The 18059-nt window shown below is 46.1% G+C and overlaps 1 protein-coding gene across 1 annotated transcript in view; it reads right to left on the bottom strand.

Annotated features, from left to right (window-relative positions):
- LOC124035537 (proline-serine-threonine phosphatase-interacting protein 1-like) overlaps window positions 1–17249 on the bottom strand; it is a 28032-nt gene extending 10783 nt beyond the window's left edge. The window contains exons 1-6 of the mRNA XM_046348994.1: window positions 17032–17249; window positions 15473–15573; window positions 15241–15315; window positions 3082–3116; window positions 2897–3003; window positions 2727–2789 (exon numbers count right to left, since the gene is read on the bottom strand). Coding sequence (XP_046204950.1) covers window positions 2727–2789; window positions 2897–3003; window positions 3082–3116; window positions 15241–15315; window positions 15473–15573; window positions 17032–17064 — 414 coding nt within the window. The 5' untranslated portion in view covers window positions 17065–17249. The remainder of the gene's footprint in view (window positions 1–2726; window positions 2790–2896; window positions 3004–3081; window positions 3117–15240; window positions 15316–15472; window positions 15574–17031) is intronic.
- Window positions 17250–18059: the final 810 nt, after the last annotated feature.

An 18059-nucleotide genomic window follows, 5' to 3' on the forward strand; every position in this document is an offset into this window, starting at 1 on the left:
AAGACTCTTCATAGAGCTGGCCGCCCAGCCAATCGGGGGAGAAAGGCCTTGATGAAAACCTGCTCCAGAGTGCTCAGGACCTCGGACTGGGGTGAAGGTTCACCTTCCAACAAGACAACAACCCTAAGCACACAGCCAAGACAACGCAGGAGTGGCTTTGGGACAAGGCTCTGAATGTCCCTGAGTGGCCCAGCCAGAGCCCGGACATGAACCCGATCGAACATCTCTGGAGACACCATAAAATAGCTGTGCAGGGACGCTCCCCATCCAACTTGACAGAGCAATTAGCCGGCTGGTTAAAACCGGCACTTTTACTATAACGTTGATTAATGTGCACTGTCCCTGTAAAAATAATTAATCTCAAACTCAAACTCCCCATCCAACCTGACAGAGCTTGAGAGGATCTGCTGAGAAGAATGGGAAAAACTCCCCAAATACAGGTGTGCCAAGCGTCATACTCAAGGCTGTAATCGCTGCCAAAGGTTCTTCAACAAAGTAATGAGTAAATGGTCTAAATACTTATGTGAATGTAATATTTCAGTTTTTTATTTTTAATACATTTGCAAAAATGTGTAAAAAACATATTTTTCTTTGTCATTATGGGATATTATGTGTAGATTGATACATTCAGCTGCACGTGGTCTCTCATTTGTGCACAGTCAAATTTTGCAGAGGCAAGAAGAAATGGGTAGGTCCTCTTTGGTTCAGTCTGGAGTGCACGGAGCTTAACTCTGCCACTTCTTACAATGTTGCTCATTTAGTGAAGTTAGATCATAGCTGAATCAATGTCTTGGAAGATCAGAATGATTCATAAGTATTTTACATAACATAACCAAAATGTAATGGCATAGTATAACGTTACTCTTACACCAAAAACAGAGATTTTAGGACATTTATCTCATGTGGCCAAAACTCAACGGGGGTTCTGACAAATGTTTTTATTCATGTATGCTACAATGTCCCGCAGAGTAAGTCCTCATTATGTCCCGCATTTGGGTATTTTAAATGTCAACCCCCCCCCAATATTCTCTGTGTTATGTCAGTTGGTGGTAAACGGCTCTGAATGTGTCAGATGCAGACCATTTCCTTCAATGAGCTGTTGGAGTCAGTTGTGTTGTTGAGTGCTCAGCAGGAAACAGTTCTAAAAGAAACTTGCAAATGAGTCATTCTGAGAGCAGGTTACCTCACAAGGCCTGTCTTTGTGTACACTGAGTGAAAGACTGAGTGTGCTCCCAAAAGAAGGCATAAATGTTAGCCAGTTAGAGATGAGTGTTTGCAAATGTGTACTGCACCTTGAGTGTACAAAACATTAGGAACACCTTCAGAACAGCCTCAATTCTTCGGGGCATGGACTCTACAATATGTCGAAAGTGTTCCACAGGGTTGCTGGCCCATGTTGACTTCAATGTTTCCCACTGTTGTCAAGTTGGCTGGATATCCTTTGGGTGATTGACCATTCTTGATACGCACAGGAATCTGTTGAGCGTGAAAAACCCAGCATTTCTTGACACTCAATAAGGTGAATGCACCAATTTGTAAGTCGCTCTGGATAAGAGCGTCTGCTAAATGACTTAAATGTAAATGTAAATGGAAAGAACACAATTTCATCCATTTTTGAAGTCAAGGGTTCTACCTTCCGAAGGCACTGTATACAGGGTGTTATACAGGGTGTAAGTATGATACTGTAATGATACTCACAAAAATAGGCCCAAGTTTATGTATATTTGAGCAATAAGGCCCGAGGAGATGTGATATGTGGACAATATACCACAGCTAAGGACTGTTCTTACCCTCTATGCAATGCGGAGTGCCTGGAATACAGCCCCTTAACTGTGATATATTGACCATATACCACAATCCCCCGAGGTGCCTTATTAATATTTTATAAACTGGTTACCAATGTAATTAGAATGCAAAACATACATGTTTTTGTCATACCCATGGTATACGGTTTGATATACCAGCCATCAGGGCTCAAATCACCAGGTTTATAATTGAGCATAAATCATGGGACTATGAGAGGTGAGATACGTATTGATGCAGACCAAAATTGTCATTTTCAAGGCCTGTGTTACCCTACCAGTTCCCCACTATAATAGGGCCAAAGTCTGTGGTTGGTGTGTAGGTGTGTATGTCTATACTTTGTTTCCTACTCTCTTCCTCTTGCAGAATTGCACTGTGATGTATGTTCTCTCTTGGGTAGCTCACCCATCTCTGAGAGGTAGCTGGGTCTACTGGGTGTAATGTCAGCCTTCCTCTTTTCTGGGTATGAACTCTTACACTGCACTCTAGAAAAGGGTTATTTGGCTGTCCCCATAGGAGAACCCTTTTTGGTTCCAGTTAGAACCATTTTGGTTTTCAGGTGGAATCCTTTTGGGTTCAATGTAGAACACTCTGTGGAAAGGACACTCTGTGGACTTACAGGAGCAATTATGGTTAAGTGCTTTGCTCAAGGGCACGTAGGCAGATTTTTCATCTAGTCTGCTCTGAGATTCAAACCACTGACCTTTCAGTTACTGGCCCAATGCTCTTAAATGCTAGACTATCTGCCACCTGTCTCCTATGGGGACATCTGAAGCACCCTTAAATTCTAGATACCTTTTTTTCTAAGTGTGTGGATAAAGTCCCACTTTCAGACTGTTCTATTACCTTTTGTGTATGTACCTCTGTACTTAAACTGACTTACTAAGTAAGCATGTAATTCCCTGAGTGAATAGTATGCCTACCTCCATGGTCTTCTTGTATAAGGACACCTTCATCTTCTGAACTTTCTCCATAATCCCCTCAAACTGAACGAGGATAAACAACATGGTTGAAATTTACTGGCACCTCATAAACACAGGTTTTCAAAATGTATTTTCAAAATGAAATAAGCACTCAATAACACATTTCAAACCTTCCTCCTCTGTTCTTTCTGTCGCTCTCTGAATGTTTCCATCTTCTTGATCTCTTCCCGTAACATTCCGGATAGCTGGATATGCAGATTCCCAATGTTTTCAATTTCTGTCAAAGAAAACAGTTACTTTAATAAACTGTCATTGGGCTTTGTTGTGAGAGATGCAGTAGACAGGTTAAACTTACGTGTTTTAAGTTGATCAAAGGAGGCTTTCAAAGTGCTGAAAAAATAGGAATGATGCATTAATCAATAATAATAATAATAATAATAATAATAATAATAATAAATAACAGGTAGTGTAGCATACTAAATACTAGTTAAACACAGTACGCATAAACAGATTGCCAAATCACTGCATTCAACTGTATCTGTCATGTTTGTCATTTATTGTCATGTCTTGTCCCTGTGCTCCCCATGCTATTCGTTTCCCTCTGCTGGTCTTGTTTGGTTCTATCCCTCTCTCTCCCCCTCCCTCTCTCGCTCTCTCGCTCTCTCTTCTCTCTGTCGTTCCGTTCCTGCTCCCAGCTGTTCCTATTCCCCTAATCATCATTTAGTCTTCCCACACCTGTTCCCGATCCTTTCCCCTGATTAGAGTCCCTATTTATTCCTTTGTGATCCGTTCCTGTTCCGTCGGTTCCTTGTATTGTATTCACCATGCTGTGATTGCGTTTCGCCCTGTCCTGTCGTGTTTTTGCCGTGATTGTGTATCACCCTGTCCTGTCGTGTTTTGTGCCTTCATCAGATGCTGCGTGTGAGCAGGTGTCTCAGTCGACTACGGCCTGCGCCTACCCGGCGACCTGCAGTCTGTGGCCGCTTCTCCAGTTGTTTTCCCCTCTACAAATCTAGAGGATTTCTGTTATTCCGTTTTGGACTTTAATAAACTCTGTTTCTGTTAAGTCGCGTTTGGGTCCTCTTTCACCTGCATGACAGAAGGAACCGACCAAGGAATGGACCCAGCGACTTCAGACGCTCGTTACACTGCCGTCGAGATCCAAGGAGCCATGCTCGGCAGACACGAGCAGGAATTGTCTGCTGCTCGCCATGCCGTGGAGAACCTGGCCGCTCAGGTTTCCGACCTCTCTGGACAGTTCCAGAGTCTACGTCTCGTGCCACCTGTTACTCCCTGGCCTGCCGAGCCTCCAGAACCCAGGGTTAATAACCCACCTTGCTACTCCGGGCAGCCCACTGAGTGCCGCTCCTTTCTCACGCAGTGTGAGATTGTGTTCTCTCTCCAACCCCACACATACTCTAGAGAGAGAGCTCGGGTTGCTTACGTCATTTCACTCCTTACTGGCCGGGCTCGAGAATGGGGCACAGCTATCTGGGAGGCAAGGGCTGATTGCTCTAACAGATTCCAGAACTTTAAAGAGGAGATGATTCGGGTTTTTGACCGTTCAGTTTTTGGTGAGGAGGCTTCTAGGGCCCTGGCTTCCTTATGCCAAGGTGAACGGTCCATAACGGATTATTCCATTGAGTTTCGCACTCTTGCTGCCTCTAGTGAGTGGAACGAGCCGGCGCTGCTCGCTCGTTTTCTGGAGGGACTCCACGCAGTGGTTAAGGATGAGATTCTCTCCCGGGAGGTTCCATCAGATGTGGATTCTTTGATTGCTCTCGCCATCCGCATAGAACGACGGGTAGATCTTCGTCACCGGGCTCGTGGAAGAGAGCTCGCATCAACGGTGTTTCCCTGCTCCGCATCGCAACCATCTCCCTCCTCTGGCTTTGAGACTGAGCCCATGCAGCTGGGAGGGATTCGCATCTCGAATAAGGAGAGGGAACGGAGGATCACCAACCGCCTGTGCCTCTATTGCGGAGTTGCTGGACATTTTGTTAATTCATGTCCAGTAAGAGGCCAGAGTCCATCAGTAAGCGGAGGGCTACTGGTGAGCGCTACTACTCAGGTCCCTTCATCTAGATCTTGTACTACTATGTCGGTCCATCTACGCTGGACCGGTTCGGGTGCTACATGCAGTGCTTTGATTGACTCTGGGGCTGAGGGTTGTTTCATGGACGAAGCATGGGTTCGGAAACATAACATTCCTTTCAGACCGTTAGACAGGCCTACGCCCATGTTTGCCTTAGATGGTAGTCATCTTCCCAGTATCAAATTTGAGACACTACCTTTAACTCTCACAGTATCTGGTAACCACAGTGAGACTATTTCTTTTTGATTTTCCGTTCACCGTTTACACCTGTTGTTTTGGGTCATCCCTGGCTAGTATGTCATAATCCTTCTATTAATTGGTCTAGTAATTCTATCCTATCCTGGAACGTTTCTTGTCATGTGAAGTGTTTAATGTCTGCCATCCCTCCCGTTTCTTCTGTTCCTACTTCTCAGGAGGAACCTGGCGATTTGACAGGAGTGCCGGAGGAATATCATGATCTGCGCACGGTCTTCAGTCGGTCCCGAGCCAACTCCCTTCCTCCTCACCGGTCGTATGATTGTAGTATTGATCTCCTTCCGGGGACCACTCCTCCTCGAGGTAGACTATACTCTCTGTCGGCTCCCGAACGTAAGGCTCTCGAGGATTATTTGTCTGTGTCTCTTGACGCCGGTACCATAGTGCCTTCTTCTTCTCCGGCCGGGGCGGGGTTCTTTTTGTTAAAAGAAGGACGGTACTCTGCGCCCCTGCGTGGATTATCGAGGGCTGAATGACATAACGGTTAAGAATCGTTATCCGCTTCCCCTTATGTCATCAGCCTTCGAGATTCTGCAGGGAGCCAGGTGCTTTACTAAATTGGACCTTCGTAACGCTTACCATCTCGTGCGCATCAGAGAGGGGGACGAGTGGAAAACGGCGTTTAACACTCCGTTAGGGCATTTTGAGTACCGGGTTCTGCCGTTCGGTCTCGCCAATGCGCCAGCTGTTTTTCAGGCATTAGTTAATGATGTTCTGAGAGACATGCTGAACATTTTTGTTTTTGTCTATCTTGACGATATCCTGATTTTTTCTCCGTCACTCGAGATTCATGTTCAGCACGTTCGACGTGTTCTACAGCGCCTTTTAGAGAATTGTCTCTACGTAAAGGCTGAGAAGTGCTCTTTTCATGTCTCCTCCGTTACTTTTCTCGGTTCCGTTATTTCCGCTGAAGGCATTCAGATGGATTCCGCTAAGGTCCAAGCTGTCAGTGATTGGCCCGTTCCAAGGTCACGTGTCGAGTTGCAGCGCTTTTAGGTTTCGCTAATTTCTATCGGCGTTTCATTCGTAATTTCGGTCAAGTTGCTGCCCCTCTCACAGCTCTTACTTCTGTTAAGACGTGTTTTAAGTGGTCCGGTTCCGCCCAGGGAGCTTTTGATCTTCTAAAAGAACGTTTTACGTCCGCTCCTATCCTCGTTACTCCTGACGTCACTAGACAATTCATTGTCGAGGTTGACGCTTCAGAGGTAGGCGTGGGAGCCATCCTATCCCAGCGCTTCCAGTCTGACGATAAGGTTCATCCTTGCGCTTATTTTTCTCATCGCCTGTCGCCATCTGAGCGCAACTATGATGTGGGTAACCGTGAACTGCTCGCCATCCGCTTAGCCCTAGGCGAATGGCGACAGTGGTTGGAGGGGGCGACCGTTCCTTTTGTCGTTTGGACAGACCATAAGAACCTTGAGTACATCCGTTCTGCCAAACGACTTAATGCCCGTCAAGCTCGTTGGGCGTTGTTTTTCGCTCGTTTCGAGTTTGTGATTTCTTACCGTCCGGGTAGCAAGAACACCAAGCCTGATGCCTTATCCCGTCTGTTTAGTTCTTCTGTGGCTTCTACTGATCCCGAGGGGATTCTTCCTTATGGGCGTGTTGTCGGGTTAACAGTCTGGGGAATTGAAAGACAGGTTAAGCAAGCACTCACGCACACTGCGTCGCCGCGCGCTTGTCCTAGTAACCTCCTTTTCGTTCCTGTTTCCACTCGTCTGGCTGTTCTTCAGTGGGCTCACTCTGCCAAGTTAGCTGGTCATCCCGGTGTTCGAGGCACTCTTGCGTCTATTCGCCAGCGCTTTTGGTGGCCGACTCAGGAGCGTGACACGCGCCGTTTCGTGGCTGCTTGTTCGGACTGCGCGCAGACTAAGTCGGGTAACTCTCCTCCTGCCGGTCGTCTCAGACCGCTCCCCATTCCTTCTCGACCATGGTCTCACATTGCCTTAGACTTCATTACCGGTCTGCCTTTGTCTGCGGGGAAGACTGTGATTCTGACGGTTGTCGATAGGTTCTCTAAGGCGGCACATTTCATTCCCTCGCTAAACTTCCTTCCGCTAAGGAGACGGCACAAATCATTATTGAGAATGTATTCAGAATTCATGGCCTCCCGTTAGACGCCGTTTCAGACAGAGGCCCGCAATTCACGTCACAGTTTTGGAGGGAGTTCTGTCGTTTGATTGGTGCGTCCGTCAGTCTCTCTTCCGGGTTTCATCCCCAGTCTAACGGTCAAGCAGAGAGGGCCAATCAGACGATTGGTCGCATACTACGCAGCCTTTCTTTCAGAAACCCTGCGTCTTGGGCAGAACAGCTCCCCTGGGCAGAATACGCTCACAATTCGCTTCCTTCGTCTGCTACCGGGTTATCTCCGTTTCAGAGTAGTCTGGGTTACCAGCCTCCTCTGTTCTCATCCCAGCTTGCCGAGTCCAGCGTTCCCTCCGCTCAAGCGTTTGTCCAACGTTGTGAGCGCACCTGGAGGAGGGTGAGGTCTGCACTTTGCCGTTACAGGGCACAGACGGTGAGAGCCGCCAATAAACGCAGGATTAAGAGTCCAAGGTATTGTTGCGGCCAGAGAGTGTGGCTTTCCACTCGCAACCTTCCTCTTACGACAGCTTCTCGTAAGTTGACTCCGCGGTTCATTGGTCCGTTCCGTGTCTCCCAGGTCGTCAATCCTGTCGCTGTGCGACTGCTTCTTCCGCGACATCTTCGTCGCGTCCATCCTGTCTTCCATGTCTCCTGTGTTAAGCCCTTTCTTCGCACCCCCGTTCGTCTTCCCTCCCCCTCCCGTCCTTGTCGAGAGCGCACCTATTTACAAGGTACATAAGATTATGGACATGCGTTCTCGGGGACGGGGTCACCAATACCTAGTGGATTGGGAGGGTTACGGTCCTGAGGAGAGGAGTTGGGTTCCGTCTCGGGACGTGCTGGACCGTTCGCTCATCGATGATTTCCTCCGTTGCCGCCAGGATTCCTCCTCGAGTGCGCCAGGAGGCGCTCGGTGAGTGGGGGGTACTGTCATGTTTGTCATTTATTGTCATGTCTTGTCCCTGTGCTCCCCATGCTATTCGTTTCCCTCTGCTGGTCTTGTTTGGTTCTATCCCTCTCTCTCCCCCTCCCTCTCTCGCTCTCTCGCTCTCTCTTCTCTCTGTCGTTCCGTTCCTGCTCCCAGCTGTTCCTATTCCCTAATCATCATTTAGTCTTCCCACACCTGTTCCCGATCCTTTCCCCTGATTAGAGTCCCTATTTATTCCTTTGTGATCCGTTCCTGTTCCGTCGGTTCCTTGTATTGTATTCACCATGCTGTGATTGCGTTTCGCCCTGTCCTGTCGTGTTTTTGCCGTGATTGTGTATCACCCTGTCCTGTCGTGTTTTGTGCCTTCATCAGATGCTGCGTGTGAGCAGGTGTCTCAGTCGACTACGGCCTGCGCCTACCCGAAGCGACCTGCAGTCTGTGGCCGCTTCTCCAGTTGTTTTCCCCTCTACAAATCTAGAGGATTTCTGTTATTCCGTTTTGGACTTTAATAAACTCTGTTTCTGTTAAGTCGCGTTTGGGTCCTCTTTCACCTGCATGACAGTATCTAGATATCAATAACTTGTCATGGTTCCACCTGTCACCAGAGGTCAGCAGAGACCGTCCTAGAGACATTAACAACACTCTGGTGTGTCCAATTTATTCATTATGATTTCCCTGTTAAAAGAGGTGTGTTTTCTGTTGTCCTTTGCAGAAGCTTGAATTGTTTACCGTGTGCGTTTGTTTCCTGAGTGAGTTTTTGAGAATTAGTGTTGGTTGTTTTTTCATGTGTACTGTGATCCTGCGGCTACTGTTTCTCAGTAAAGTAAAGTATGTTTATCCTTAACCACTGATTCCTCGTCTGGTCTCTTCTCTGCACCTGGGTCCAACCTTACCACATCACAGCAAGCTTCTGCACCAAACATGGACCCAGCAGAGATCACTCAGATCAAGAATGTTGTAACCCACCAAGGAGCACTGCTGAGGCGGCAGCAAGAACAACTCTCCCAAATATCAGAGACCCTCCAGGCACTTACCGACTCCCTCCAAACACAGTCCAACCTCAACCCAAGAGGGGCCAATGTCCATGTCTCATCACTCAGTGCTACAGATGTCGCCATAGTTCCTCCAGGGAACCTGCACCGGGAACCCAAGATCCCATCCCCCGAGCGGTATGACGGCCACCCGGGAGCATGCAAGGGGTTCCTACCTCATTCAGTGTTCTCTGGTGTTCGAGCTACAGTCCTCTCCTTGTTCCACAACGATCGGCCATGATTGTCTACATCAGGGGTGTCAAAGTCAAATGGACGGAGGGCCAAATAAAAAATTTAGCTACAAGCCGAGGGCCGGACTGTTCGAATGTTCATTGAAAATTTTTTAAATGACGCATATAGTCTAGTGAACCTAATTGAACCTACTGAAAACCTAACAAATATATTCCAATATGATCAGATAAATAAAGCAATATTTTCTTATGGCTCTGTCAGTAATCTTTAATTTTCAACAGACACAAAAGACAAATTTCCTTTATATAAAAATCCCCATAACATGAACATTAAATGAAAGAAACCGGTATTCAAGGCACCATCAGTAGCCTATATTTTCTATTTTAGCAAAAGTGGGCTAAATTTACTTCAAAGAAAAAAACAATAATAGCAATTTTCTATCATCCACTCAACTGAAATATTTTTAAAATATAATTGGATTGAAATACAATAAAATAAAGTGCAAAAATCTATTAATCAAAAACAACACTTTGTTTAAGGAGAAGTAACATGCAGTGAAAACAAATATTAAACTTTAACTTTTAAACTTGAACTGAGTAAAAACTCTAAATATGTGATTGCACAGTAATGTTCACTTGTTTGAGGTTGAGGGTGATACTTGGTGGTGTCCCATCTTTTCCACAAGTTCATCAATGTTCGGGGTAAGGCTCTGAGCTGAGGAAATCCTCAGAATTGAGTGGAGGTGTTCAGCAGTAAGTCGACTTCTGTGTGATGTTTTGTTCAAGTTCATCAAAGAAAACAGTTGTTCACACAGGTATGTGCTGCCAAACATAGACAACGTTTGAGCAGCCTGGATGCGCAGCTGGGGCATTGTGTCGGGAGGAAACGGGCGAACTCCGCAGCACCCACTGCCGCATATTTTGCCCTCAGTGCATCATTGCATTGGAGGTCAATCAACTCCATTTGGAGGTTTGGTGGTGAGCTTTCCACGTCAACAGCAAATGGGTTACCGAGCAGTTCCAACCTGCTTTTTGTGCTTCAAAGTCAGCAAATCGGCGTCGAAAGTCAGCGGCAAGCATACCTATTTTATCAGCCAACTGTGCGCTCGGGAACGCACTGGTAGAGAGCTTCTCTTTCATGGTCTGGCAGCTGGGAAAGTGGCTCAAATTTTCTTTCTGCATCTGCGTCTCCCACAGAGTCAGTTTGGTTTTAAATGCCTTCACTGTACTGTACATATCAGAGATGACACGATCCCGACCCTGCAGCTGCAAGTTCATTGCATTCAGATGACTCGTAATGTCACACAGAAAAGCCATTTCACACAGAAACATTTCGTCTCGGAGTTGTGTTGTGTCTTTCCCTTTGCTGTCCAAGAACAGACAAATCTCCTCCTCACGAAGCTCGAAACATCTTTGAAGCACCTTTCCCTGGCTTAGCCATCGCACCTCTGTGTGATAAGGCAAATCACCATGCTCCGTTTCTAACTCCGTCAGAAATGCCTTGAACTGGCGGTGATTCAAACCTTTGGCTCTGATAAAGTTAACTGTGCGCGTGATGATGCTTATTACATGCTCCATTTTCAAGGCTTTACCGCACAACGCTTCCTGGTGTATGATACAATGATAAGCTGTCAGCTCACCTGTCGCGTTTTCCTCTTGCATCTTTTCCCGTATCTTCACCACCAGTCCGCTCCTGTGTCCACACATCGCAGGTGCTCCGTCGGTTGTCAAACCCACGAGTTTTTCCCAAGGCAGCTCCATCTCATTTACACATCTTGACACCTCTTCATACAAATCATGCCCCGTAGTTGTGCCATGCATAGGACGTAAAGCCAAAAACTCCTCTGTCACGCTTAGGCTGGAGTCCACTCCGCGGATGAAAATTGACAACTGGGCAATGTCAGAAATGTCGGTGCTCTCATCCACAGCCAAGGAATATGCAATGAAATCTTTTCCCTTTTTCACAAGCTGCTCTTTTAGATTGATGGACAACTGGTCTACTCTCTCGGCAATGGTGTTTCTGCTCAGGCTCACATTTAAAAAGAGTTGCCTTTTTTCTGGGCAAACTTCGTCACAAACTTTAATCATGCAGTTTTTGATGAAATCCCCCTCCGTAAATGGCCGGGCTGATTTAGCGATCTCTTCTGCCAAAATAAAACTGGCCTTGACAGCAGCCTGGCCTTGTGATTTGGCTTTTTTGAACAGAGCCTGTCGAGATTTGAGGCCTCGTTTTAATTCCTCTGCCTTTTGTAGCCTTTGTTCCATGTCCATATTCTTGTTTTTGTCCGCGTGTTTCGTTTCATAATGTCGTCTCAGATTATACTCTTTCAGTACCGCCACACTTTCTCCACACAGAAGACACACAGGTTTTCCAGCTACCTCCGTGAACAAATACTCCGACTCCCACCTTGTTTGAAACCCCCGGTTCTCAGTGTCCACCTTCCGTTTTGCCATTTTTGATGGGTATCTGAAAGTTAATTTTACTGTGATGCTGACAACTGCTGTGCCAATAAATATTGAAATGAAGCAGCCTACTGCTCGGTGCGTCACCGTTGCATTTTGGGAAATGTAGTATTGGTGCGTGTAAAAGATCTGCGGGCTGCCAGCTTGCTGCGGTCTGCGGGCCGGTTCTAATAATAAATCAAGATCATCCCAGGGGCCATAAAAAACCTTCTCGCGGGCCGGATGTGGCCCGCAGGCCTTGACTCTGACATATGTGGTCTACATCATCTCTCTACTCTCGGGCAAGGCCCTGGTGTGGGCAATGGCAGTGTGGGAACAGCAGCCACCAACCTGAAGCTCCATATTAGCCTTCATTGCTGAGTTACAAGTCTTCGACCACCCAGTCGGCGGGAGAGAAGCGTTCAGGCGACTGTTCAACATCTGCCAAGGGGCCAGACCAGTTGCTGACTTCGCCATTGAGTTCCACAACCTTGCCTCCAAGAGTGTGTAGAATATGGAGGTCCTGGAAACTGCTTTCCATCAGGGTTTGTCTAACTCCAAGGATGAAATGGCCTATCGGGAACTGGGAGAGGACCTTGAGTCCCTGATAATACTGGCAATCAGGATCGACAACTGCCTTGAATGCATGAGAAAGCGCCTTTCAGACTCCACCCCAGCATCTAGGTTTCCTGAGCACCTTAAGCCCCCCAAGCCCAGAATTGAGAAGCCCATGCAGCTGCGTGAAAGGCGCATCTGCGACGGCTGCTGCCTCTACTGCGGAGGTCTCTGCCATCTCTGCCAAACGCCAGGACAAGGGGAGACCCTGACGAGCTGTGCAGCTACCTCTCAGTCACCGTCTGTCACTACTCGCAACCCTCCACTGGGACAACCGTCAGCACCAGAATCAAGCCTTCGTGGACTCCGGGGCCACAGATAATTTTATTGATCAGGACTTTATTGATCAGCACCAGATAATTACCAATCACCTGCGTGAAGTGTCCCATCTCTCTGCAGATTCAAGCCCTCGATGCATGGTCCATTGGCTCCGGTCAGGTGGAATATCAGACCAAGACCATTCTACTGCAGGCTGGGGTGAAACACTCAGACTCTTAGTTTTCTGCTCCCTAGAAACCCCCTTATCCTAGGGTATCCCTGGCTAGCACTACATAACCCACTATTCTCCTGGTCCACGGGACACCTACTAGACTGGGGTAAGGACTGCCAGACTAAATATCTAAGACCCCCACCAAGAGCCTCGCCATGTCCTCCAGCATCCATTGAAGTCCAAGACTTCTCCGCTCTCCCTCCTGAATACTTCGACCTCCCGGAGGCCTGCAGTAAGAGGCAAGCTGCCACCCTTCTTCCACATCGTTCATAAGAATGTGCCATAGGACTCCTACCCGGCTCCACACCTACCCAGGGCCATCTGTACTATCTCTCAACCCCTGAAGCAGCAGTCATGGACAATTACATCCGGGAGTCGCTAGAGGCAGGTTTCATTAGCCCCTCTACATCTCTAGCTGGTGCAGGCTTCTTCGTGGGTAAGAAGGATGGAGGCCTGTGTCCTTGCATCGATTACAGAGGGCTGAACTGGATTACGATCAAGAATCGTTACCCTCTGCCCCTGATGTCTTGGAATTGGCCCAATTCTTCACCAAACTGGACCTCCGCAACCCTTAAAATCTGTTGAGAATCCGGGAGATGAGTGGTAAACTGCCTTTAACACCGCTAGTGGACACTATGAGTATTTAATCATGCCCTTTGGATTATCAAACTCACCGGCAGTCTTTCAAGCATTGATTAATGACACTCAAATCGGTTTCTCTTTGTTTACCTCAAAAACATCCTAATCTTTTCCAAAACCCTTCCGGAACACATACTGCATGTCCACCAAGTCCTGAGATGCCTCCTGCAGAGCCAACTATATGTCAAGATGGAGAAGTGTGAGTTCCACGTATCCCAGGATTCCTTCCTGGGTCACATTATCTCTACCACAGGCATCCAAATGGACCCCAAAAAGGTTGAGGCAGTCACCCACTGTCCCCGTCCCACCTCACTCAAGCAGGCCCAGCGGTTCCTCGGGTGAAACCATTTTAACAGGTGTTTTATACGCAACTTTGGTGCAGTGGCAGCGCCTCTCTCGGTCCTAACCTGCATGTCAATTTGCCCAGCGTCGTCCGGGTTTGGCCGGGGTAGGCCGTCAGTGTAAATAAGAATTTGTTCTTAACTGATTGCCTAGTTAAATAAAGGTTATATCATTTAAAAAAAAGTCCCAGATCTGTTTTTGCTAGACTCCTGAGGTTGACAGGGCATTCAAAGAGCTTAAGGGATGTTTCACCTCTGGACCCATCCTCGTTCATCCTGATCCTACTCTGCCCTTTGTAGTAGAGGTGGACGCCTCGGACACCGGAGCAGGGGTGGTCCTACCACAGCAGAACGAAGAGGACAAGAAACTGCACCCATGCGCCTTTCTCTCCAAGTGGTTCTCGCCAGCGGAACGCAACTACGATGTAGGCAACAGTGAGCTCTTGGAAGTTAAGTGGGCCCTTAGGAACTTGTTCTCCATTCAAGAAGCCAAGAGGTTGAACGCTCGCCAGGCTAGGTGGGCTCTGTTTTTTAACAGGTTCGATTTCACACTAGCCTATCGCTCGGGATCCAAGAATCAGAAAGCAGGCGCCCTGTCCCGCCAACACGATACCTCTAACGAGGAGAGGGACTCTGGACCCATCATCCACAGCTCCCGCATTGTGGACTCTGTGATATGGAGTATTGAGTCCACGGTCCGACAAGCCCAGACATGAGAACCTGACCCAAGGCGATAATGATTTCCCTGTTAAGAGGTGTGTTTTCTGTTGTCCTTTGCAGAAGCTTGAATTGTTTACTGTGTGCGTTTGTTTCCTGAGTGAGTTTAAGACTTAGTGTTTGTTGCTTCAAGTGTACTGTGATCCTGCGGCTACTGTTTCTCAGTAAATTATTATGTTTATCCTTAACCACTGATTCCTTGTCTGGTCTCTTCTCTTTGTCCAACTTTACCATGTCACACGACTGGCTAATTAACAATGGTGTAAAGATTAACTGTGTGAACAGGAAACTGGATTGAGGATGCACACACACACACATTTTCTCTCTCTCTCTCTCTCTGTTGGAAATTATTCCACGAGGGCTAGAATGTGTGACATAATGGCATTGTGTGCCACTACTGAACCCTGACTCTATCATTATTATGTTCTAAAAATACCACTATTATTCTATTGACTACCTATTATATTGCCTGTGAAGTGGTTGTGGCATATAAGCAAGTAGCAGGTGCGCCACGCCAGGTAATGGCAAATTATTTTTAAAAACAACAACATTACATTTGATTTCGGCCAACGTCCCCACCAATGTTATTTGTATCTGTTATGACAGCATTTTGGCTAACTTGTGCATAGTAGGTATTATGGTCCAAACATATCATCTCTATATATGTACGTAAACAGCCATTTACCTGATCTCTGTCTGCCCCCCAGCTTTACGTGCTATTGTCACCAGATCCTTCCCATACCTCTCTTCTGCCATGGCCCTGTAGACAGACAAACAGGCAGACTTAAAAGGGCGTTTTTTGTAGAGTGTAGACCAATCTTTGAGTTGTATGAACATTCCGATTCGGTGTGCAATCACTGCTGACCATCCCTGCGTGCATTTTGTATGAAGTTCTAATGACGTCAGAGAAACCCTACCTCATCTTCAGCAGTTCCTCCACATCTTTGCACATCCGCCTGCCATCACATAGTCTCTGAATCAGAACCTCATAGCCCTGATGATTAGTGAAATCAACTCCCTACAGAGAGAGAAAGAGATGTGTTGTAATCCAGTTACACAACAATAGTTACACAATAAACGTTTGACTCAAACTGCCCAGTGGTTTGTCTCTGTATTTAGTGGCACATACTGAACAGTTAGATTCCACAGAAGTTGGAACTTGTTTAGGGATTGGTTCCCATAGAATGGGGTCTAGTGTCTTTACAACATGGTATATGAACCTGGTGAAATTCACAAAGCATTTAAGATTGATATTATGTTTCACTGAAATGTGCATTGCATCATAAAAACTTGTTACAGTACTTACAAACAGACAATATAACTGTCCAGAGGACCATAGAATATTCACTTTGAACAACTTTTAGTTGCAGACAGTATAATAGAAACCCATTTAATATGTTCTCTTTCATGTCTGAAGATGACAGGTAGATTATCAACTGTTGCCTTGGATGCAAATCTGTCTGGACAATGAGAGGGCTAAATTCGTAACCACCGTGAGCAGGAAGGGAGCCATAGCAACCAACGCCTCAGGGAACATCTGTGCAAAAATAATATGATACCTCACAAGTTAAACAGAATATAACAGATGTGGAAATTGTGGTGAAAGCACAGTGCCTATCCTACAGTGACTATCCTACAGTGACTATACTACAGTGCCTATCCTACAGTACCTATCCTACAGTACCTATCCTACAGTGACTATCCTACAGTGCCTATCCTACAGTACCTATCCTACAGTGACTATCCTACAGTGCCTATTCTACAGTGCCTATCCTACAGTGATTATCCTACATTGCCTATCCCACAGTGACTATCCTACAGTGCCTATCCTACAGTGACTATCCTACAGTACCTATCCTACAGTACCTATCCTACAGTACCTATCCTACAGTGCCTATCCTACAGTGACTATCCTACAGTACCTATCCTACAGTGCCTATCCTACAGTGACTATCCTACAGTGCCTATCCTACAGTGCCTATCCTACAGTGCCTATCCTACAGTGCCTATCCTACAGTACCTATCCTACAGTGACTATCCTACAGCGCCTATCCTACAGTGCCTATCCTACAGTGCCTATCCTACAGTGCCTATCATACAGTGCCTATCCTACAGTACCTATCCCACAGTACCTATCCTACAGCGCATATCTAAGGGGTTAGCAGTAAGAGTTGAACCCAGACCTTTCCAGCTTTCCCACAGCACTCAGTTCAGTTCCAAATTTCATTGGCATGTTATTACTGTGGACATCATATTCTGTCAGACAATGTTTTTCACATTTTAGAAACCTAACGCTGTTTGCTTTAAAAGGCTCACTACACTTTCAAGTCTGTAAATGGTTGAGAATGAACAAAATACTAATATTTCTGGATAGAGAGATTTTAAATGAGTTATCAGTAGACTATCTAGTTATATCTAGTTGCACACACCAACGCAGGACATCAAGAGACAATGGTAGCAGACTGAGGGAACTTACCCAAAAGGCATCTTTATACAGCAAGGGAGTCATTCTGTGTTATACATGCACTTCCTCAAAGTTGAATGTTAATATCCTCTTTATCAACGTTACAAAAAACATAAACCACTTAAGTTTAACAGATTCCTTACTGAGATAAAAAAATATATATATATGTAGATATATAAAGGACAACTCCAGAATACCTCAACTGTTATAACTGCAATATCACTGTTGAACTTTCCATTGGGCTTGAATGAGGAAGTACCCTGTGATGTCACTATCCACAGTCTCAGCCTCTTGCTAAGATATGTAGATACAGTGCCTTGCGAAAGTATTCGGCCCCCTTGAACTTTGCGACCTTTTGCCACATTTCAGGCTTCAAACATAAAGATATAAAACTGTATTTTTTTGTGAAGAATCAACAACAAGTGGGACACAATCATGAAGTGGAACGACATTTATTGAATATTTCAAACTTTTTTAACTAATCAAAAACTGAAAAATTGGGTGTGCAAATTATTCAGCCACTTTACTTTCAGTGCAGCAAACTCTCTCGAGAAGTTCAGTGAGGATCTCTGAATGATCCAATGTTGACCTAAATGACTAATGATGATAAATACAATCCACCTGTGTGTAATCAAGTCTCCGTATAAATGCACCTGCACTGTGATAGTCTCAGAGGTCCGTTAAAAGCGCAGAGAGCATCATGAAGAACAAGGAACACACCAGGCAGGTCCGAGATACTGTTGTGAAGAAGTTTAAAGCCGGATTTGGATACAAAAAGATTTCCCAAGCTTTAAACATCCCAAGGAACACTGTGCAAGCGATACTATTGAAATGCACAATTGGCCCAGCGTCGCCCGGGTTTGGCCGGGGTAGACCGTCATTGTAAATAATAATTTGTTCTAAATTAAATGACGACTAACTGAACTTTAACAGCTAACAAATACCGACCTCTAGTGGTTCACTCAGGGAGATACACAAACCATCTCCTTGAAAGTTGAAACAACGTAGCAACACAACTAAACATTAGGCCTACATGTTGT

This window comes from Oncorhynchus gorbuscha, linkage group LG05 (genome assembly GCF_021184085.1).
Source record: "Oncorhynchus gorbuscha isolate QuinsamMale2020 ecotype Even-year linkage group LG05, OgorEven_v1.0, whole genome shotgun sequence".
NCBI classification, from domain to species: Eukaryota; Metazoa; Chordata; class Actinopteri; order Salmoniformes; family Salmonidae; genus Oncorhynchus; species Oncorhynchus gorbuscha.